Below are 22,778 nucleotides of genomic sequence, written 5' to 3'. Positions count from 1 at the left end.
CGAGTTAGGGCTGTTCCAAGGGGATGTTTTCACAGGATGGGTCAGGTTGGAAGGGACATCAGTGGGGCCCTGCTCCAGCAGGATCATCCCAGAACACATGGATTGTGTCCAGAGGGTTCTGGAATATCTCCACTGAGGAGATTCCACACTGTCTCTGGTCTCTGTTCCGTGCTGGGTCACTGCAGAGGGTGGAAGTTCTTCCCGGGTCCCTCCTGTGCCATTGCTGGGCCCCCGGAGCAGATCCTGCTCCATCCTCTGCCCCCTCCCTGCAGACCCTGCTGGATGTGGCTGAGGGCCCCTCTCAGAGTCCCCTCTGGAGGATGAACATTCCAAGCTCCCTCAGCCTTTCCTGCTCCCAGAGATGCTCCATCCCTCCCTCATCCCTGGAGCTCCAGGAGCTCCCTGTCCCTGCCGTGCTGAGGAGCCCAGAGCTGGGCCCAGCCCTGCAGATGTGCCTCCCCAGGGCAGGATCCCCTCCCTGACCTGCTGGGAATGCTCTTCCCGTGCATCCCAGGATTCCATTGGCCTGCTGGACTGCAACAACACCCACCAAGGGTCAAACAAACCAAAATACTGCAGTTTGAGGCTTTTAGGTCGGTGTTAGATCTCTCCCCTCTCCAGAATGTCAACACAAAAAGGTGTTAGAAACACACAGATTATCCAGCTATAAAACATTACACGCAGCAAAGAGGACAGACCCAGGAGAATTAAAAATAAAAGACAACTGTCACATCACTGTGGAGTGACATCCTCCACACACTGACCCTCCTCACCACAAACCTGAGCCACCACCCTTCCCGTGCACCCCTGAAGGTCTGGGTGCCCCTCCTGCCCATCTGGGCCCATCCCTGGGGGTGCCAGGAGTTCTTTTTCCTGCCCTGTTTATCCTGTGGCTGGTGGAGCTGCTCTCTGCCCTCTGCCCAGGGCATCGGTCACTAAAAGCACCAGGACAGGGAGTGCTCTCACGTTGTCTCTTTGCTCCCTTTGTTCAGCTGTTGACTCAAGTGGGTAAAGAATTCAACAAGCCTTGAGAGCTTTGGAGAATCCTGCCTCTGTCACAGCACAGACCCCAGGAAAATGACTTTTGCCAAGGTGTTTATTTAGAAGAAAAGTGCTGTTTTCTTCCAGGAACCTCAGGGACCACCGTGTTCTCTCAGAAACGTCTCATAAATGCTAATAAAATGCTAATAAAATATTTGAGGGTAATTCTTAAATTAACCCCGTTCTGATTCAAGCTGATGTTCCCAGTGGGGCTGTTGCACTCCCATTTTGCTTGGCACGTTTCCAGAGGAGGTGATCAAAACCTCCTCTTCCTTTTCTGTTTATCAGCCCCACTCTATTTTTATCAGATGACTCTCCCCATTGTCATGGCGAGAGAGGACCAGAGTCTGAGTTCAATTTAGCAATACATGACCATAAATACATCAGCAGATTGAATTACAGGCTGACATGCCAAAAGCAGCTCTCTCCTTTGCTTTTTTTTTTTTCTCCCTGCCTTCACACGTCTGACTCAATCACAGGTCTCTAATTGAAAAGCCTCGGCAGTGCATGAAGTTCAGATCCATTATTATGAAGCACGATGCCCTGGGAATGCTGATGAGTGTCTGGCAGGGCTGGGGAGCCCTGAGCTCTGTAACCACCCGGCCCTGACCCCCCTCACGAGTGAGGGAGCAAAGCAGTGTAAGTGCCACTGGTACTGATGTTTACGGATGTAACAGCAAAGGGAGGGTGCAGGGTGGAGAGGGGAGAGCTCTGCACGACTTTTATTCTACTTGTTGCGTTTCAAAATGCTCAAAATTCCAAATATTTCACCCTCTTCCTGCCTAGTAGAACCCCCCCGACAGGTTAAGAGGGAATAAATCCAACGCAGCCTGGATGTTAAGCCCTTATCTCTCCACTAGACAGTAATTTTCGGGTCTGACTCGCAGCCAGCTGGAGTAAAACCTCCCCACATGGGCACAGCTCTCCGCGGAGAGGCAGGATGCGAGGGCGACCCTGGCACTCGGTCTCCCCTTCTGCTCAGGGACGGGAGCATCAAATAACTGCGCCGAAGATGTCAGATCCTCGTCGCTGCCCCCGGAGGAGCCCGCGGGCTCGTGTGCCGTGTTCTGGGGGAGCAGCAGCGAGTCCCCGCGCTCGGGGAGGGGGCTCGCTGAGGACCAGCCCGCGGGAGCCTTTAAAAGGACTTGTCGGGGCTGGAAGGAGCTCAGGCAGGGGAGGAAATGCGGGTCTCTCCTCTCGGCGGGCAGTGGGGGCTCCGGGCCCTCCCGGGAGCAGAGCGGAGCCCGCACCGGGCCGGGGGGGCTGCGACCCCCGGGTTCCGGGGTCGGGGCAGAGCGGCGGGAGCGGCAGAGCCAGGTAAGGGCACCCCTGGGTTTGGGGAGGGCGGCACGGGGAGAGGGGCAGAGACATAGAGAGGGGGGCAGAGAAATCGCAAGGAGGGCAGAGACTTGGGGAGGGGGCACAGACACGGGGAGGGGGGCACAGACACGGGGAGGGGGGCACAGACATAGAGAGGGGGTACGGACATGGAGAGAGGGGCAGAAACTTGGGAAGGGGGACACAGACATGGGGAGGTGGGCACGGATATGATGAAGGGGGCACAGACACGGGGAGGGGACACAGACATGGGGAGGTGGGCACGGATATGGTGAAGGGGCACAGACACGGGGAGGGGACACAGACGGGGGGGGGGGAGCAGGGATGTGGTGAAGGGGCACACACGGGGAGGGGGCACAGACGCGCGGGGGGGATCTGCGGGCAGAGCATCCCGGCGCAGCGCTCCTGCCTCCCGCTCCCTCGGCTCCCACCCTCCCGCCCGAGTTCCCGACGGGGGGGTGGCCCCAGGGCCGCTGCTCCCCCGGCCGGGAGCCCCGTCCCTCCTCCCCGGGGTGGGGGGAGCGGCCCCGTCCCCGCCCGCCGCCGCAGGGACGCGCGGGGAGCGCTCCCGGAGCGGGGCTCCACCGCGGCTCGGGGGGGGAGCGGGAGCATCCTGACTCCAGAGGGGAGAGGAGCCCCTGGAGCCGCAGGTAACGACCCCCGGGGGAGACGGGAGCAGCGAGCGGGGCTGGGGGAGGAGAGAGGCAGCGATGGGGGAGAGGAGGGAGGATGGGGATGGGGCAGGCGAGGGGTCGCAAAGCGCTTTTTGGGGGCTCGCTGCGGTGAATGAGGCACCGCAGCCATCGGTCCCTCTTGTGGCCACCCCGAGTTTGCCCTTCTGAGGGGGCTTTCCATGCGGAGTGACCCCCGTCCTGGCTGGAGGGATGATGGGGGAGACGGGGGTGACCCGTCCTGGCTGGAGGGACCCCGGGGAGGGTCCCGCTGCCGGGCGGAGGACGCGGTGTTTGAAGCAGGAGCAGCCTCAGCGCGGCTCGGAAGCTCCAAAGGGATGAGAAAGGCACCTGCGGGAGGGATGTGCGGGCACAGCCCGGTGCTGCCCTCCCCAGAAAGGTGCGAAAGCCCTGGATGTGCCCAGCCCGCAGGGACGGGGCTCAGCCAGCCCCGGGGGGCCGGAGCTGAGCGCAGGATGCTCCTCTCCGACCCAGCACGGGGGGCTGGAATTGCTCCAGGGTGGGCAGCAGGACGCCGATGTCAAGGTCGAAGCGGAGCCCTGGGGGTCAGCGCTGCTCTGGGCTGGGAGCAGCTCCGTGTGTCCCTGTGCTGGCTCCAGGCGGCTTCCAGAATTCCCGGATCCGGGCACAGCCTGTTCCCGGTGCCCGGAGCTCTGCGCCGAAGAGCAGGGAAAGAACAACCCGGCTCAGGTGTTTTGAACTTGCAGGTTGTGTTGGGGTGAACTAGAGAGCTTTTGGAGTTTTTGAGGGAGGAGATGTGCAGGTTCCACCAGGCAGCCTGTTCTCGGTGTGCTGGGATCAGTCTGGGAGTGCTGGGGTGGGAAATCCCAGCTCCTGGGCACGCTGGCACCAGCACTTGGTGGCTGGGGTGGATCTGCACTACTGGTGTGGGGTTTATCCAAGCCAGAGACCCCACACCTTGGAAGTTCCTCCCCAAGGCTCCTCTTCTGGAGCTGCTCCACTTCTTACAGCAAGAGAAGCTGTTCCTGAGCTCCTTCCAACCTGGGGCTCTCCCAGAGCCAAAGGGATCCGTGGCTGTTCCAGTTCTCCCCCAGCCTGGAAGCAGACACAGCCTGTAGTCTGTGCTCCTCAACTGCCCTGTCTTTGAGCCTCTCATGTCCCTGAGACCAGCTGATGTTTGGATTTGGATGAGCTGGATCGCAGAGGAGAGGGTTGGAAGAGAAGCATTTTGATACAAATCCCTGCTGATGGTGATGGACCAGGGCTGGAGCTGGATTTTGGAAGGTCATCCCAGCCCACGGAGGGCACAAAGGTGTCGGCTCCACACCTTCCTCTGCCTGAAACTGCTGAAATCTGGGAGCAAAACCAGCAGCAGGTGATTTCCAGGACTGTCTGTGTGGCAGGACCAGCTCAGCCCGAGTGAGTAATCCCTGAGCAAAACAGAGCCTGAAGTGTGCTCGGGGAAAGAAAGGATTCAGCAAATATTTGGCAAAAGCAGAATTGTTTTATGGGCTGTTTGTTTGCAAACTAAAAATAGGAGCAAGTTACCAGGTCGTGTCTCCTCAGGGTGCTCTAGGAAACGCTGGGCTGGGGTGAGCAGGGGCATAACCAGGTGTTGTCAGCTTGAAAATGTGTTTTTTAAAGATTTTTCTAGTGCTAGAAGTGGTAAGAAGTCATTCAACTTGGACTTCAGCTGATCAGTGTGTAGCACCAACGCAGTTAATCCAAAGAGAGAAGCAATTTAGGGCGAGACAGTTGGTTTGTTGTGTGTTCTGTAGGGAAAAATCAATCCCTCCAGGTTTTCTGGAGCGAGAAACACACCCTGAGAAACATCAAATGGCAGATTTTAAAAAGTTCCCATCTGCACTGATTCATTCTGCTTTTCAACCCCAGGTGGTGGAACAGGGTTGGGAGAGGGGTAACCAAGAATGTTACATATGGAACAATGAGATTTGTGTGCTTTTAGGCAGCTCCTGGTTTAGTCCCAGGATGTGGTGACAACTGCCAGGAGGTGAAGGAGGTCTCACCACGATGCTGCATCTCCCTCCTGCTCACACAGAGCCTTCCCTGGGGGTGTTATTTCAGAGCTGCTCTTCCAGGTCACACCAACTTTCACACCATCTCCCTCCCCTTCCAGCAGCAAAACCCTCAGCTCTGCCTGCTGGATCCATGAAAACACCAGGAATGAGGCCCCTGGGCTGTATTATGGGAAGCAGCAGGTGATGAACACTCAAAAGGGCAAATTTACTGAAGGACCAATAGAGTTTTCTTTGCTTTATTACAGCAAATTATCACAGCAAATTACTCCACTGACAAATCCATGGGGTGGGAAGATCTTGACTCCTAAAATGAGGTTTCTTTCTGGGATGGGAAAACCCTACAAAGTTCTGCTGCCAGTACATAATTCTTGGAGAGTTATCCAGCTGCTTTTCTTCCCATTACACCTTAGAATGCCTGTTTTCAAAGCCTGTCCCTCTGGGTTCCCATTTTGGCTGTTATTCCTGGTCCTCCTGCACCTGGAAGCAGCAATTTGCCATCCTGTTGTTGTAATTCCATTCACAGCAATTACGGTCGGTGCTGCATAAGAGAGTTATGATTCCAGCAGTAAATAGGCAGCGAGATCAAATCTTGACTCATAAAATTAGGTTTCTTTCTGTAATTCCTGCTTGATCCCAGCTCCACTCTCATGCAATGCACTCCAGAGGGTTATTTTTGCTTTGCTATTGCAACCACAGCCAGGCAGGATTTCAGCCTTCATCTGGCTGGGCATTTTTAAGGTTTGTTCTTCCTTAGGCTGTGATGATCTTCAGTCACTGATGGGCTCTGTGCTGTTGGATCCTTGTTCTGTTGCCCAGCAAAATTACATTTATCTCAGATACCTGCTAGAGAACTTTTCACTAAATTCTGAGCAGGATGGGCTGTGCTATAATCCCTCTTTTCTCTCTCCCCTCATTATGGCAGGGACATGGACAGTCAGATATGTTCAGCTGCAGTGGATGCTGATTTTTTTTTTTTGCCCTGCCAAAGGAGAATTTTGAATTATATCATTGGTTTCTCTGGGTCTGTGTTCTTATCTCCTTTCTGGTTTGTGTGTTTTAAGCAGAAAGCCCATAATTTATGGACTGTACCAGTGGGGTGGCTCAGAGATCAAACAGCAAAGGGAAAAAAATCTGGCTGAGAACAAGTGCCCTGGAGGGGATGTGTTTTATTAATCCACTAATTAAGAACACCCAAACAAGGCTATCAGGTATCAGTCAGCATGTCTTAATTATGTTTAGTCATCCTTTGGGGAGGGTCATGGCCACTGACTGCTGGAGTGACAATGGGAGCCCAGGCAGAATGGGGCAAGTTGTGAGATGGACAGAGGGAGAAATCCTCTGTGCTCATCCAAAACAGCCAGAAAAACATCATCTGCAGCTGTCCAGGTTTTCTTTTGTTGTTACCATATCATAAAAAAGCCCCAAAATACCAGTGGCTACAAGAGAGGGAGGTTTCCATGGCTGAGTGGATAAAACAAGGAACGGACACTCGAGGTCTGGGCTCAGTTTTCAGACCTGGATGACTTTAAGCACATCACATCCTCACATGGGAATGTTCAGGTGATGGAAAGTCCCTCCTGGTGCTGCCAGCCTGCAGGTTGGCACCAGATGAACACTTGAGATTTTGCATCAGAGCCTCAGCAAGTGGATTTGCCCCTCAGCAAATGTGTTGTCCCATCCCTGGAATTGTCCAAGGCCAGCTTGGAAGGGGCTTGGAGCAACCTGGGACAGTGGAAGGTGTCCCTGCCCATGGCAGGAGGTGGGACTGGATGTTCTTTAAGGTCCCTTCCAACCCAAATTATTCCAGGATTCTGTGATTACCTTCTCAGTGCTCTCGGTATGAAAAGAAATATTGTGAAATTCATCATTTAAATTCAACAAAACCCCCGAGAGTGAAGGTTAATGTTCACACAGAACCAAGAGAAGAGCCCCAAAATACTGCAGTGACAAAGTGCTGAAGTGTCACTGACCCCTGGGGACAGCACAGCAGCAGGAGGAGACATCACAGCTGCTGCTGGAGGAGGCTGGAAACTGTCCCTCTCCGTGGAAGACACACAAAGTCCTTCCAGGAAAACCTTTGGGTGCATCAGGAATGCTGGGCTGGAAGAGCCTGAGGCCCTTTGTGCTGTAGATTTTCTTCAGGGTGAGAAGAAATCTGAGAGTGTCCAACTAAAGGAGCTCCTTGTCCTGCTCCTCCAAGGCCTCAACTCCAAAGGCAGTGGAAGGAGCACCAGGCTGGAACTTCCTGGGTCATTTCCACAGTCACCTATTCCAAGGAGGTGCCTTTAGAGTAAAGATGTCCTTCCCCATTTCTGAAAGCCCCAGGATGAGCCACACATGACTGCACCTCCTGACCTGCCCCTGCTGAGCTCCGGTTCTTTTTTATATCCTCCTATTTTTGAAGTCCCAGCACAAAAACTTGGCTTTTTTTTTTGGCCCAGACTGATGATGCTGAGCTTGTCTGCACTGCTGAGGAGAGCTGCTTTCCCAGGCTCAGCACCAAACTCAGCCCCAAAGTTTCAGTTGGAAATAAAAGAGTTTATAAACACCGACTGCCCCATCCCACCACCCTTTTCCTTTGTATTCTGCCCTTCAAACATCCCAGCTGGGTCACACAGAGAGAAAATGGGATCTTCCCAAACCCCCAGAGCCCAGGAGGAGTGTGGGGCTGCTGTGGCTTCTCCCAGATTCCCCCCCCCCACGAAGAAACTGAGATTTAACACAATGTTTTAAACTGAGATTTAACACAATATTTTAAACTGAGATTTAACACAATATTTTAAGCTGAGGGTCAGGACAGCATTTAAAACTCCACTTTTTAGACAGAGCTGGGCTCTGCCTTTTTTTATCTGAGCACTAATCCAGTCCTATTTCATTTATAAGGAGTATGGTCTGGCTGATCTCTCCCTGCAGAGATTGCAGGGATGCTCCCACCGTGCCGTGGCTGCAACAGCTGAACCCAAACACCCAAACAAAGTGTTCAGAACCTTCAGATCATCTCCACCTCCAAGCATTTGTAAGAATGTTGTAAATGGTCATATATTTCCTTCATGACCAAAATTAGGAAACTGGCTTTAGAATAATCACCTAAAAAATTAGAATAATAACCCCCAAATTCAACTTCTCCCACAACTGCCCTAAAGCAAACACTGAAAAAAAACCCCTCCCAATCATTTACAGCTTTAAAATGGCCCTTTTCACCTCTGGCTTAGCCTTCCCTGCTTGGATTTGGGGGGGGAATAAGATGATGTGGAGCATTTCCTGCCATCCCAGCCCCCCTGGATCCCTGATTTCCCTGCTCCATCTCCTCCCATGGAGTGACATGTGAGACACCTACTCCCCATCTGCACGTTTCCAAATCAGAGCAGCAGATTTGTGATTACAACTGGGAGCTGGAGGGACTTCTCCTCTTCCCCCACTGCAGTTTTTCTCACCCCAAGAGAAAAAGCCCAGCAACAGCCGTGGAGGTGGTTTTGGATTCCTCCTGGAGACAAGGAGGTTTTCGTGCTGCAGTGATGCTCAATTTGCTTGGGCTCGAAAGGCATGGATGCAGAGTGGGCTGGGTGTTTGGGAATCCAGCTTCCTGCCCCCGGATTATTATGGAAATGTGACCATCAGGTGATGGCAACAGAAGTTGCTGAGCACAACCTGCTTGAGCACCTTCACCAAGGTTCGTCGTGAGACTCGGGAGAGACCTCATGTTTTGAATCTGCAACTTTTTTAGAGCAAATGCTTTCAAGTTTCTCTGGAGAAATGCTTTATAAACACCTACTTGGACAAAAATATGAAAAAATATTCCTGTGAATCAAGCCCAGCGCAGAAACAGGGCGTTGGAAATTCTCAGCCTCTTGCAGGATGTCTATTAAAACCTCTCCTGCCGCCCCCTCTGCTCAGCTGTGCCCTGCAGTGCCCACTGCAGCTTGGATTGCTGGCAGAACAAAGGTGTTTCTCGGCCACAAAGTACAGTTCAGGGAGAGGAGAGGGATTGGAAATACTGAGAGAAGAACTGTCTCGAGAGATGGAAAAGGAGGAGGTTGTTCCTCTCCATTCCAGCCTGTCTGTGCCTCATCCTGATCCACGGAGAAGGGAGCTCAGCCATGGCCCTTCCCACCTTGGAGCTCATGGGCTTTTCTCCTGGGGTTTTGTCCTTGTCATGGAGGGTTTAGTTCCCCAATTCCACACTTCTGGTGCTCCCTGGGTGTTCTCCAGTGGCTCTGCCAGGCAATAAGTGGCATTTGAATCCATCAGACTGATGTTTCCATGCAAACAGGGAGACCTGGGAAACACGGGAGCAGAGCTTCTGACCCAAAGGGCTGGGAATTGCCTTTGGTTCTGGGCTGTGCAGGAGTGAGGTGGGGTGGACTCATCCCTGAGCCCCCCCAGGTCACCTCAGTGACAGCAGAACTGCCCCAAATGGGACTTTAAAGCTCCCAACACCAATGCAGGGCTCTGCTCTCAGCCTGATCCGTGTGTGCTCCTCAGAGTCCTTCCAAATTCTGCTCCAACAATTCCTCTACCAGATTTTAGACAGAAAATTAAGGGTAAAGGTGGCCTTGTGGACTGCATAGAATCTCAGGATGGTTTGGGTGGGGAGGAACCTTAAAGTCCATCCAGTCCCACCCCCTGCCATGGGCAGAGACAACTTCCATTATCCCAGGTTGTTCCAAGCCCTGTCCAACCTGGCCTTGGACACTTGCAGGGATGAGGCAGCCACAGCTTCTCTGGGCAACCTGTGCCAGGGCCTCCCCCCCCTCCAGGGAAGGATTTCTTCCCCATGTCTAAACTAAACCAAACCTATTCCCTTTCAGTTTAAAGCCATTATTCCTTGTCCTATCACCTCATGACCTTGCTAAAAGACCCTCTCCTTTTTCCAGGCTGGGAAGTGTTGGTATTATCAGCCCAGCTCCTGGATACCCCAGAAGAGGACGTTGGCTCACAGAGAGTGAGACACTCAAATGGGGAAGGCTGTTTGCAAAACTTCCTATTTCTTATCAGCAGAGGAAGGACTGGCCTTGTTACAGCAGGTTTTGGACCTGAACAACCACGTGCCAGGGCATCCCAACTCCTTCTGCCTCAGGCTGGGAAGTGTGATGGCCTCACCCTCTCCCCTCTCACCCGTGTTTCCCAGCAGGATTCCTGTTCTTCCCGTGTTACTGTTGTGCAGCCTCACATCTTTAGGGTTCCATCCAGCTCTGCCTGGATCCTGTGAAAATGAAACAGATGCCAGCAGCTCCTGGGATGAGCCCTGAGCTCTCCCACTGTGCAATTTCTTTGTCCAGGCATTGATCTCACACGCTCGCTGCATAATTCCAACACAAATTCTGAACCTGCAGAGAAAATTAAATGACGTGTCAAGCTGAATGTTCTGTGAATTCACTCCTTCTCTCTTTTTTCTTCCTCTTCAAATTTTCTTCCTAGGAACAAGATGAAGTTTAACCTCCTTTAGCCTTAAAATAAAAAGTTATGGATCCTTTGTACTTTTCCAACGCGTTCGGCGCCGAGGGCGGTTCCGGCGGCGGGAATTCCTCCCTGCTGACGAACACGACGGAGAACGGGACCCTCCCGGAGCAGCCCCCCTTCAAGTACGTCCACAAAGTGCTCATCCCCATCTGCTACCTCCTGGTGTGCACCGTGGGGCTCAGCGGGAACACGCTGGTCATCTACGTGGTGCTGCGTCACGCCAAGATGAAAACCGTCACCAACATCTACATCCTCAACCTGGCCGTGGCCGACGTGCTCTTCATGCTGGGCCTGCCCTTCCTGGCCACCCAAAATGCCATCTCCTACTGGCCCTTTGGCTCCTTCCTCTGCAGGCTGGTCATGACCGTGGACGGCATCAACCAGTTCACGAGCATCTTCTGCCTGACGGTGATGAGCATGGACCGGTACCTGGCCGTGGTTCATCCCATCAAATCCACCAAGTGGAGGCGGCCCAGGGTGGCCAAGCTCATCAGTGTGACCGTGTGGACATTCTCCTTCTTGGTGGTGCTTCCAGTCATCATCTTCTCGGACGTGCAGGAGGACTTTCAGACCTGCAACATGAACTGGCCGGAGCCCGTCAACATCTGGTCGGCGGCTTTCATCGTCTACACCTCGGTCCTGGGCTTCTTTGGGCCTCTGCTGGTGATCTGCCTCTGCTATTTGCTGATTGTCATCAAGGTCAAGTCCTCAGGGGTCCGGGTGGGGTCTACGAGGCGCAGGAGGTCGGAGAGGAAGGTGACCAGGATGGTGGTGATCATCGTGGTGGTCTTCGTGCTCTGCTGGCTCCCCTTTTACACCATGAACATCGTCAACTTGATATTCATCCTACCAGCAGACCCCGTGCTGGAGGGCTTGTACTTCTTTATGGTGGTGCTGTCCTATGCAAACAGCTGTGCCAACCCCATCCTTTACGGGTTCCTCTCTGACAACTTCAAGCAGAGCTTTCAGAAAGTCCTTTGCCTGCGGAAGGGCAACGGCGTGGAGGACGGGGAGCCCGTGGAACACAGGCAGGAGAACAGCAGCCGTCTGCAGGAGTCCATGCTGACCCAGAGGAACGTGGAATTCAACGGCCACATGCAGACCAGCAAGGTCTGAGGGCGTGGGTTGGGGCTGAAAAGGGCTGGGAGAGCTGGAGAACTTGGGGGGCCTCGAGGAGAGATGAATTCGTGGCAAAGGTGAAAGGTAGAGACCCACAGGCTCCAGTAAATGTACATAGAAGTGGCTTCACTCCCCTCCCTTCCCCAGCTCGGAGTGGTGGGGGCTGTACCGGGCTGTGGCCAAGCTCTTGTGGTGACCTGGGTCATGTGGGACCACTTTGGGTCCTCTGGAGAACTGATTTCCAGGCTTTGTACTGCCCTAGTGATGCAAAACCACATGAAATCAGTTTTAACCACCTTGTTAAGCTGGGCTTGTGGCTGCTCTGCACTGTTGGCAGCACCTCAAAGCAGAAAACAGCTCAGACAGTGTCTCTGAGATCCTTCAAGGGGATCTCTTACGAGAAAAATGCTGTTTCTTAAAAGAGTTTCATACCCAAAAGGCCCCAGCACTGACCTCAGAGCTGTGCATGAGCCGTGGTTGGAACCTGCTGGGTGCTCCTTCTGCATTGGTTTAATATCATGAACCCACCTAAGGGATTCATGGTACCCAGGAATCCTTCAAACACACCAAGAATGAGGAAAAAAAAAAACATGATTAGGAAGACCTAAATCCTAAATAGGTCTAAATCCTAAAGGATTCAGTGTATTCATGATGTTCTCACATTCTAACCCAAAGTGCATAAAAAACGTGATGTGACCACTCTGTTGTTCTGTCAGTGCTGATCATTGTGAAGTCCTGGGGAGCTGTCGTGTGTATTTATTGGTTCTGAATGTCAGTCTGGACGTGAATATAAACTGTATTTTCAGAAATTAAAACAAGTTCAACCCCCCTCCTGGCTGTGGTTTAGTTGGCAGGGTGGGGTTTGCTCAAAGGTTGGATCTTGGAGGGCTTTGCCAGCCCTTGAGGACTCTGGGATTCTGTTCCTGCCACACTCACATTCCCCAAACACGAGAGCACAAGAACTCACCTGATACAATGAGGGACAACTGCAGGATCTGAATCTCACTCCAAATCCCAGCACAGCCAGGTTGACTCTGATTAATTAAGTCACCCACTGTCTATTATTTCAGGAATTATCAGGCCGTTGCAGGCGTAAATCAACTTCTTATCAGTCCTTGAGACATAATTAGTGCAGGCCTTGATGTCCTCCCTGCCACCTCCATCTGCCTGCAGTGGATTTGCCATGAGTTATTCTCCATTGATGGGATTAGAAAAACCCATTTTAGCTCCCAGCTCCTTTGGGAAGTGGCAGTAATTAATAATTAATAATTAATTAATGCTTCTGGGGAGGGAGGTGCCCCTTGGGGACACAGAGGCTTCAGCCCCTCTGGAACACCCACTGGCACATCCCATCCAGCCCTGGATCTTACTCCCACACTAAGATTGAACAGAAGTGGAGCCAATCAGTGCTGATTTCGATGTGCAACCCCCTTTGCAGGCCCTGATGAAGGGTTATCCTTTGCTAATCACCTGGATTTTGATGCTCTGACCACGAGTGATGACCAGAAAGACTCAAGGGAAGCTGAAAAGCACAATCCATGTGCTGATCAACCCAAGGATCCTCTTTGCCTTGATTTCAGAGCTTGATAAAGCCCTGAAGATTAACTCCTTGCAAGCAAGAATGACACCAGGAGGCAGAAAACTCCAAAGCCTCTGAATTCCTTCCTAATTTCTCTCTTGATTTACAGCACAACTTGGCTTCTATTAATTTTCCATAAACCCCCAAAGAAACCACTTTAGGCTTGTGTGCAGAGTGTACCCATGGGACTGAAAAGAGCTTTCCATTAGAGTAATGACAGATTTGTTTTCTAATTTCCCAAGAATCACAACTAATTTTATTTCCTGAGCGGGCAGCGGCTCTCGGGCCCCAGGGAACGGGTAAATGTGCCTTTGCAGAAGGAATTCTTGTTTTGCAAACACATTGCACTTAATGAAATCCATTCCCACAGAAACAGGGGCAACTAAAGAGGAAGGGATGACTCCAACCAGTGAGGAAAAGCTTCTGCTCTCGGTGTCGTGGCCTCACAGATCTTGGCTCAGCTCCTGATTTTAACCTGACAGGTTTGATGTGAGGTGGGCTCTGATTCCCGTTGGTTTTCCACCTCTAAAACCAACCCAGTGCCTCCTTTCCCACACCTACATGGAGGAGGGATTTTAAAAGTCCCATCACAAAGTGCATGTTCGGTGCCAGCACCAAAGTTTTATTAAAACCTCCCAGGAATAGTCACTTTTTATGAAAAGGTGAAGTGCTGGTGCATCAATCTGGCATCTCTTTGACATAAGTGTCCTTTCCCTAATCCAGGTGGAGGTTTTGCTGGAAAACACAGCCCTAGATGGACAATCAGGTGGCTCTTGTTGACAATGAATCTCCAGAAAAATGTGCAGCTTGTCGTTACCTTCTCCAAGAGGGATGACTTGGGAGGGAAATTGGGGATCACTCAGAGTGGGTCTTGAGGGAGGATCCAACGTGTTCACCCCCCTCCCATCAGTGGCATGGCCAGGATGGTGCTGCTGAGCCCAGGGAAGGGCTCAGTGCCACCAAGAGCCCCTTTTCCAACACTCCCAGCCCCAGCAGTGCTGAGGGGGGTGGAAAATGAGCCAGGGAACTTCTGCCAGGGCTCAGGGGTTGTGTGTGTTTGGGGAGCAGGCTAGAAACAATATCCTCAATTTATGGCCAAAGTGCAGGTGGTTTGTTCACAGTGACAGAGGGGGAGGGATGAAATCTGGGTGAAACCTCGGGAAATCACTCCCTGAAGCACAAGAAGAAGCATTGCAGTATTTAGCATCCAGCAGGGTGTTTGACATCCTGAATGCTGAAATAGGAATAAAACCCAGGCTGCCAGAGCCTGTTTGAGTCCTCCTGCAGCCAGCCTTGCCCCAGTATCTGCTCTGTGTTATCTGCTGGGGTCCAGCCTTGCCCCAATATTTGCTCTGTGTTATCTGCTGGGTCCCTGTTCCATCACACTCAGCCCTGGCTGTAATTTCTCTCCCTATCTCTGAGCCTTGGGCACATTCCCTGCCCTGGGAGCAGCCCTGGGTGAGCAGGGTGAGCTGTTCTTCCCTCAGGATCTCACTCTGCCCTCCTCAAAACCTTTGTCTGATTTACAATGAAAACCAAAAATTTAACCCTTCTTTTCCTCCTCCCTCTAAACCACCCTCACAGCTGGGCACTTCTGGCTTTTTGAGAGGTTTTACAGCCAAAGTCAGCTCAGGTTTTACCCTTCACTGGCCTTTGTGGAGATTTGCTGCCATCCCAGAGCAGGAGAATTCCAACCAGAGACCTTCAGCAGGTGAGTGACCAACTGGCAGGTTGAGCTGATGGCTGATGGCAAACAGCCCTTTCCACAGGATTTCCACAGCCACTGGAATGACTCTGCCAGGGCTTAATACCCAGCCAGGCCTTATCTGGGGAGTATTGCCCGATTTTATTCTCTGCCAGATGGGGGTTGGGCAAATAAATGACTGATTGTGCTGTGAAAACACAGCAAGGATTAGAAAGTGGCAGCGTGAGCCATGAGAAATGTGTTGTTTCTGTTGCTAAAATGCCATTAAAAGGCAGAGAAATGTTTTTGCCAAGTTCTTTTCCTATACATTAATAAATTAGGCATGGTTTCATTTGCATTAGAGGAGGTTAAACAGATTGAGCAGAGGACACAGCAGGTTTTAAGCTGGACTGACTCATCCTCCCCTCAACCCAGGCACGACCTAAAATACAGGGATGCTCCTTATCACAGGAGGCCAAAACAACCTTTTCCTTCTTTCCCAGTTTCCTGCCAGATGAAGGCTCAGGAGGACTTTGATCCAATGCAGCCATGAGGGTCAGGATTCCTCCTGGAATTCAGGGCTGGGAAATGACTGCAAAGCTCAAGCCTGGGGTGCTCAGGTGTTTGTCTTGGGAGAGAAAAGGGAAATACAGGCAGGTTCCCTCCAGCACAGCAATACACTGGATCCCATCCACTGCTCCAGGAGGGAAACTCATCCTTGCACTATCCCAGTGTTGCAAACTCTCTGCCCCTCTTTGATTCACTCCCAGCCCTGTTTCCTCTGGTCCCAAATCAACATTAATCTTAATTGTGTCTCAGCTAACAAGGCTCTCAGAATTTATTAAACGGCCTTTTGTGTTCCTTAATTGAAAATCTCAGTGCAGAGGCCTCAGTGCTGCTCCTGGACGAGCTGCTGTGGGAGGCTTAGAGCCTGTGCCAGGGCACAGTGACACCCCTGTAGTGCCACTCTTCTGCTTCCCAGCTGCTGCTCTGGGAGGAGAATGCTGGGAAGTTGGTCTCCAACACGATGGTTCTCTTGGGAGGACGGTGGGATGTGAAATGTGGGACGTGGGAAGGTCTGGTGTCCACACAGGGGGTCACGTGTGAGGGCTGAATGTCCCTGGAATACAAGGGCAGGACTGGCAGGGACCATGTGTGGGATGAATCATGGAATCAGAGGATGGCTTGGGTTGGGAGGGGACTTAAACCCCATCCAGTGCCATCCCCTGCCATGGGCAGGGACACCTTCCACCGGCCCAGGTTGCTCCAAGTCTTGAACACTTGCAGGGATGGGGCAGCCACAGCTTCTCTGGGCAAACTTTTCTTCTTCTGTTCTTCTCATCCTTGGATCTGTCTTAACTCCATCTTAATCCCACTACACCTCTGCTGCCCCTGGGAGTCGTCCTGGACCCTTTTGGAGTGGACCTGCCACTTGGGAGCTTTGTCACAGTCAGAGAGTCACATCAGGCACCACAAGGATTTCCAAAGAAGGTGGGATCGCTCCATGTCCTGCTTTTCACCAAGGACCAGCCCGACCCCACCTCTTCTCCCACTCCCCCCTGGGTCAGGATTGGGATCAGAGGAAATGGATGTTCCAGCTGCTGCTGCTGCAATGAGTCACATTTAACGAGCCAATTTTAGGGAGGCTTTCAACGCTCCAATTGCCAGAGAAAGCAGGCAAATGACCTTTCCAGCAAACAGCTCTCCGAGGAATTCGGTGCCATCACAAATGCCTGGCCCCAGCTCTAGCTGGAGGAGCTCTTTTCCCGGACTTTTATTTCTGGAAGCAGCTCCACTCCTCGCAGGACCCCTGGATCCTCCTGCCCCTCTCTCCTGTTGCCACGAAGCCGTCGCCGCCCTGGCTCTTCTCTCATCCCAAAAAAAGACTTTGCTCAGGTTTGAGCTGAGCCTTCAAAAGCTCAGCTTGCTCTTTCTCCAAATCTTTCCCACAGAGGGTTTTCCCCAGCAGCTTGGCAGTGGATTCCTGAGGAAGCAACCCCGAGCTGACAGCACCTCCGAAGGCATCCCATCAAAACATGTCATCCTTTGACAAAGCCTGACAAATTCCCGGGAAAATCTGTCCTCCCAGCCAGCCATTCCCAAAAAGCAGCAGACAGAAGTGACACTCCCCAACACTGGTGGTGGTTTGTGTTTTGTTTTTTTTTTTAACACGTTTCAAACCCAGTCACCAAACCCCGGGGATTGAGTGACATTTTTAATACCTCGACAGACAATTCTTCCAATTAAAATCTCCCTATTCGGCTTTTTTTTTCTTGGCCAAGCCTTTGATTCATGAAAGGATTGCAAATGGTACCTCTGGGGCTGCCCTGCTGAAAACAAACACCCACATGAAGGTCAAGGAATCCCTGCCCTGGGCCCACCTGAAGGCTGAAAATTGTCTTTGATTATTGTAATTTCTGTTTGAGTCCCCAGTTCTGAATATTCATTGAGATCCACGAAAACCTCTCAACAAAAGGATTTTCAGCTGCTGGAGACCAAAGGGCTTTGCTGAAGTGCTCGTGTGTAGAAGTCAAACAAGCAAGTGCTGGGATACAGGAGCACCTTTGGAAGTGATTCATGATTTATTCCAAGAAAACTGGGGGGAAAAGTCACATGTTCAGTTTGTAAAAGTGGCATTTGCAGAATGCAACAATTCCAAAGGGCTTCCAGTGGGGATCTCAGAGGGCTCAGCAGTGGTTAATGTCCCTCACTGGTGATTTCTGGCCCCCTGGGTTTCAGCAGGGTCATCCTGGAATCCTCTGGTATTGGGATCTTTCCCTGGTTGCTCTCCAAGGGAGGCAAAACCCAGGCCTGGCTCTGAGCTGGGGCAGGAGATCCAGAGGTGATGGATTTCTGTTGGAGTAAGAGCAGAGCCAAAGGTGGTGGTTTTGCTCCTTCCCTCATTGAGTGGCAGCTAAATGGAGTCAGAATTCCCAAATCAACATTGTCCATGTCTCAACACAAACCTCCCTGGAGCAGCAGGATCCCAAGAGCCTCTGCTAAACCCAGCCCTCTGTTCCCTGAACCTGCTGGTCATCGCTGGGATCCAAACATTTCCTGGGATCTGTGATCCTGGTACAGCTTGGATCCATGCAGCAGCATCCTTAAAAACTGCCAGGCCATATTTCAGTGCCTTTCCCTGCCCATCCCCTCCTGCAGCCAAGGCAGGAGCTGCTCCTTTCCTGCCCCAGTGGTTTGTTCCCAGCACAGCTTCTCCAGCTCACTCACCCGAAATGTCTCTGGTTTTCACCTCAACCTGCACTTTTGTTTCCATGTCACATTTATTTCTGCCCATTTTGGTGTTGTTGGAGTGACTCCCTGGTTGCTATGAGATGGATGATGCTCTGGGCTTTCTGTGTTCCCTCTCTCTCTCCCGCTGCCATCTCGTAACACTTAATCCTCTGCTATCTCTCCATCTTTCCCTGAAAAGTCACCAAAGGTGAAAGCTTTCTCCACTTGCTCTATCTTGAACCTTTAAGCTCTGGATCCAGTTTGTGACCTTGAGCCAATTCCATGACCCAAACCATTCCATGATTCCAGGATTCTGTGCTGGCTCCTGGTCGAGGATCCCAGACTGGGAGACAGGGGTGTTGTCACCCTGGCTGGACTCAACGACCTCAGAGATCCCTTCCCACCTTAATGACTCCGGGATTTCAGGGATGCAGACCCCCCTATTCCCACTGCTTGGCTCGCTCTGTATTTTCCAGCTCGACCCCACGTTTATATCAAATCAGAAACACACTGAAATCTCATTTGCCCCACGGAAGATTTCATGGATATTGGAGAAATCCAAACGGAATATAGGGACGTGAATTTATTCTGTGGAAATGCCACTTTGACGCACTGATTCCTGTCAGTAGCCGGGGAAATGCACGTCAGGAAATGGAATATTTGCCAGCGTGGGATGCGGGGCCGTCAGCCCCGTCTGGCACCCGCCATATGGGGCTGTGTTCGCACAGAGGGCTGCGGGAGGAGGAGGACACGGGCTGAGGTGTTGAGGTTTCACAGAGCTGCAAACGGGACAGCAGAACGGCCTCGTTAATTCTGGGGAGAGCACAATTAATTCCCCCGCCCAGGGGAGCTGCTGTCAGCACGTCTGCGGAGCCAGAGACTGTCCCTGTGCCCTGTTCGAGCAGGAATTGGGCACAGAATTTGGGCTGGGGCAAGCCCGGGCCCTCCTTTACTCAGGGGAGTTTAACTGAAAAAAAAAAAAAGGGCAGAAAATATATAAAATCTCCCCACATTAGGCGAAGCAAAGGTGCTGAGGGGCTGTGCAGGGTGAGCTGGCAGAGAGGACGCGCAACTCTGCCCTTTTCAGGATCTTGCCATGAAAGTTAAAACCACCCTGGAAAACGAGGGGGAGTGGGGGGAGAATGAGGCATCCCCAGGATTTGGTAGGAACAGGGAATCACTCCAGGTGTCCCACCTCTCCCTGAACAGGGAATATTCTTCCTGAGAGCGCCTGGGGACCTGCGAGTCCCTCCTGGGGGGAGGATGGGGATCCCCAGCCTGTCCTTGTCGCTCCGCCTGGAGCCTCTTCCCGATACTTTGGGAAATGCCATTCCCAGAGCCAGGGCAGGGTGGGGAAGCAGCAACCAGTGCGGGCCAAAGTCTGCAGCCTTTTAACCACGGATCGCTCCCCGCCTTGGAAGTGGTTTCTGTTTGTTTTAACACTTTCCCCTTCTATCTCCTGCCTTTTATGCGCGGCTTTAAATCCGTGTTAGTGAATAGGTCCTTACTGGAGTCATTAAGTTCCATTCAACTCATCCAAAGGCAATCCATTAGCTTTATTTGTTGCCTGGTTCCCTTATCTGCCCCGATGTTATCTGCCTGTTCCTGTTGTAAAAGGAAAGTTTCCTTATGGAGAGGAAGAAAGCGGTTTGCCCAAGGCAGAGGTGCCTGCTGTTCTTACCCTGACCTTCCCGAAAGCCGGGAGGGCGGAAACCTCGCCAAAACAACCTCCTTAACCCCCAAAACAAGGCTGCGAGAAGATGGGAATGGGGGATCTGTTGGATGCTCTCACTGAAAAAAAAAAAAAGGGAATAAGTGACCAAGGGAGGTGAGCGCAAAAAGCAGAACAGGCTTTTTGGATGTGCCAGGGGAGGTTTAGGTTGGATATTATGGAAATTTCCACACCAAAAGGGTTGTCCAACCCTGGCACAGCTGCCCAGGACAGTGGGGGTGTCACCACCCCGGAGGGGTTTAAAAGCCACTTGGGATTTTGGACTTTGGAAGTTTCAGGGGGGGAAACATCCCTGGCTCAGCTTCTCCAGAGGGGGATTTTTAGCAGGAGCTACTTCTCGTGGCTTTTCCAGCCTAAAACTTCAACCTGCCGGACAGGGAGGCTCGGGGGGCACAGCTCAGCGTGCCCCGAGTTCTCTGTGCTGGCAGAGCTGCCCTGATCGCTGCTGGCACATCCCAGTGTCCCGTCCAGGGCTTCCTGGGATGGAGAGCTCGTTTTTCTCGCTCCAACCACTTGAGGAGTCTGATCCTCCTCCTACTTCAAGTGTTTTTTCCTCCTCTTGCCCATAAATCTCCCTCTGCCCTCAGGGAATGTGGGCAGGTCCTTTGTTTGCTCTTCCATCCGTCACCTTTTGGAACAGGGACGGGGGTTGTCCCAGCTCCTCCTTGGGAGAGGCTCTGACAAACTCTGTGAAATGAGTTTATCTCCCCCCTATTGCCAAAGCTTGGACCAAAAATAGCAGCTTTTGCAGATTTGAAGTCAGAAAGATGAAGGGATTCTGTCTCAAAATCTGTTTAATCCTTCTCTATCAACCCAAAGAGGTTTTTTTGGGGGTAGATGCTTCTCACCTGCTGTTTTCCATATTTCCCGTTGTACACAAGGCTCCTGTTCTCCATTTCCACCTCCCCAGGTTCCTCTGCCTCCCGTTCCTGGCCCTGCCCCAAGGCCAGGGGAGGTTATTTTGGCGATTAAACCCATTTATAAATTGGTTTATTCGTGTCTTGTACTGGGGGCTTCACCTTCCACGGGATCCTGGGCTGAGAGCGACCTCCAGGTCTTATATTCCTGAATCAAATTCCCCAGGGAATTCTGGCAGCTGAGGCTGCTTTATCCTTTCAGTGTAATTCAGGATTTGGGAAAGAGCTTCTGACAGATCCCTCCTGGTTCGATTCAAAGCACCAAATGCAAAACGCCAATTTAGGGAACAGGTTGGAAAAATAAATACAAATTAAGCTTTTTTTTCCTTTTCACTTAAATTCGAGCACTTAAAGCCCCACTTTCCTCTCTTCAAAAAAAAAAAAAAAAAAAAGAGAAGAAAAAGAACTTTAAAAGCTTTTTTTCAAAGCTCAGTTTCCAATCTACATATTGATGGGGGGAAAAAAAAAAAAAGATATTTAAATTCTGTTCTTCTAAGAAAGAGCCTGGCAGGCTGCCTGTGTGGGATGAGAGATCTCAAATATTTGTGCTTTGGATTGGACTCATTAAACTCCTCTAACCAGAGATGTTTCTCCCGGCCCTTGAAGCTGGAAAAAACCTGCTGATGCCTTCAAAAGGTGGAATTAGGAATGTCTTTGTACATTAAGCTTTTTTAGAGATTTCAATTTTTCTCCCGGGGTTGAGTTTTCTATTTTTTTTTTTATTTTTTTTTTTTAATGCTAGAAATGACTCATTTGAATAATGGAGGCGAGCCAATAACCTTTTTGATTATTTGAAAGGTCGTTCTGCAACCTGAAAGCAGCGTGGCTTTAATGATTTAATGCTGATGGTAAGTGGGTCAGGAGGGGGTTCAATGTGTCCCGTGGCTTCAATAATCAAAATATCTCTCCCTGTGTGTTACAGAGATCTGGATAAAGGGGTAGAGAGGGTGGATTTTTACTTTCTTCTTAGGAGAAAATAACTTTTCCAGCATCAATGTGGCTTAACACAAGCCAAGGAGGGGAAGGAGAGGGTGTTAAATGAGTTTTTCTCCTCCCTGTTGCCAAAGTTTGGCCCAGTAATTGCAAATTTTGTAGCTTTGAAGTCAGAGAACTAAAGATATTCTGTTGTGTTGATTTTTTTTTTTTTCCCCTGGCAATAATTCCAGCTGGGTCAGGTTTTTTTTTTCCTTTTTAATTGTAGTCAGTGCTGATGGGAGTGAGGCAAAACTGCAGGAAAACTGCTGGATTCTGAGGAATGAGGGCTGGCAATGCCCAGTCAACTCCAGCATCTCCAAAGGATCCTCAACAATTCCCTGCACCCACACTGGGAGTTCAGCTGCAAAATCCAGGTGTGAGAGGGATGACTTAGAAGTAGGAAAAGGATTCTGAGCTCTCAAATGTGGTTTTAAAAGCTCTGGAATTTTCCCACGTTCCCTTTCCCGCTGGGAGCAGGAGCAGACCTGGAGGTTCAAGGCTTGGGATCTGTTTCCATCCCGACTTTCCTTTGCTGCTTAAAAATCCCTGTCTTCAGGAGGACTGGGAGATCTGAAAGTTTTGGTATTTATTTGATAAAACAAAAAAGGTGATTGACTGCTCTGTCTCCCCGTGATGGTTGTTCACAGGCCTGCAAGGAGAGGAGCTGGGATCAGTTTAGTTCCTGGAATCCTTCGGTGTTAAAGGCACTCAAATTGTCTCCACAGATTATTCCATGTCCAGTCTGGTGTTTTCAGCCAGGTGCTGTGAAAAGGCTTATGGGTTAAAAAATGAAACCAAGGCAGGTACTCAAAGCAATACCTTTATTTCAACTACTTTTTCCAACAGCTGTGGGAAGGAGTTTGCCTGGCAAGGACTCTTCCTGTAATCTTCATACAAACAGTTCAGGATGAGAAACTGAGGGAGTGGGAAAGGAGGAATGGGATAAAAAGATGTTTTTTCTCGCCTTTACCTTTCCACTGTTCTATCAAAAATTTTTTAGGCAAAAAAAA

At 51.2% G+C, this 22,778-nt stretch overlaps 1 protein-coding gene across 3 annotated transcripts; it reads left to right on the top strand.

Annotated features, from left to right (window-relative positions):
* The first annotated feature begins 2,081 nt into the window (after nucleotides 1-2,081).
* Nucleotides 2,082-12,469, top strand: SSTR5 (somatostatin receptor 5). Of its 3 annotated transcripts, none has more exons than XM_027656759.1 (2): nucleotides 2,082-2,358; nucleotides 10,490-12,469. In XM_027656759.1, the coding sequence occupies exon 2, from the start codon at nucleotides 10,535-10,537 to the stop codon at nucleotides 11,645-11,647; it is 1,113 nt and encodes a 370-aa protein (XP_027512560.1). In that variant the 5' UTR covers nucleotides 2,082-2,358; nucleotides 10,490-10,534; the 3' UTR covers nucleotides 11,648-12,469. The 3 variants fall into 3 exon arrangements, with proteins under 3 accessions (XP_027512560.1, XP_027512561.1, XP_027512562.1); XM_027656760.1 differs by lacking the exon at nucleotides 2,082-2,358 and adding an exon at nucleotides 2,885-3,029; XM_027656761.1 differs by lacking the exon at nucleotides 2,082-2,358 and adding an exon at nucleotides 4,658-6,279.
* Nucleotides 12,470-22,778: the final 10,309 nt, after the last annotated feature.

Source organism: Corapipo altera, unplaced genomic scaffold (genome assembly GCF_003945725.1).
Source record: "Corapipo altera isolate COAL_440 unplaced genomic scaffold, ASM394572v1 104, whole genome shotgun sequence".
Taxonomy (NCBI): domain Eukaryota; kingdom Metazoa; phylum Chordata; class Aves; order Passeriformes; family Pipridae; genus Corapipo; species Corapipo altera.
This window is presented reverse-complemented; position numbering and strand designations above follow the sequence as displayed.

What these genes read in the sequence shown, in the direction of transcription:
- SSTR5 (XM_027656759.1), top strand. Translation starts at nt 10,535, where the DNA reads ATGGATCCTTTGTACTTTTCCAACGCGTTCGGCGCCGAGGGCGGTTCC.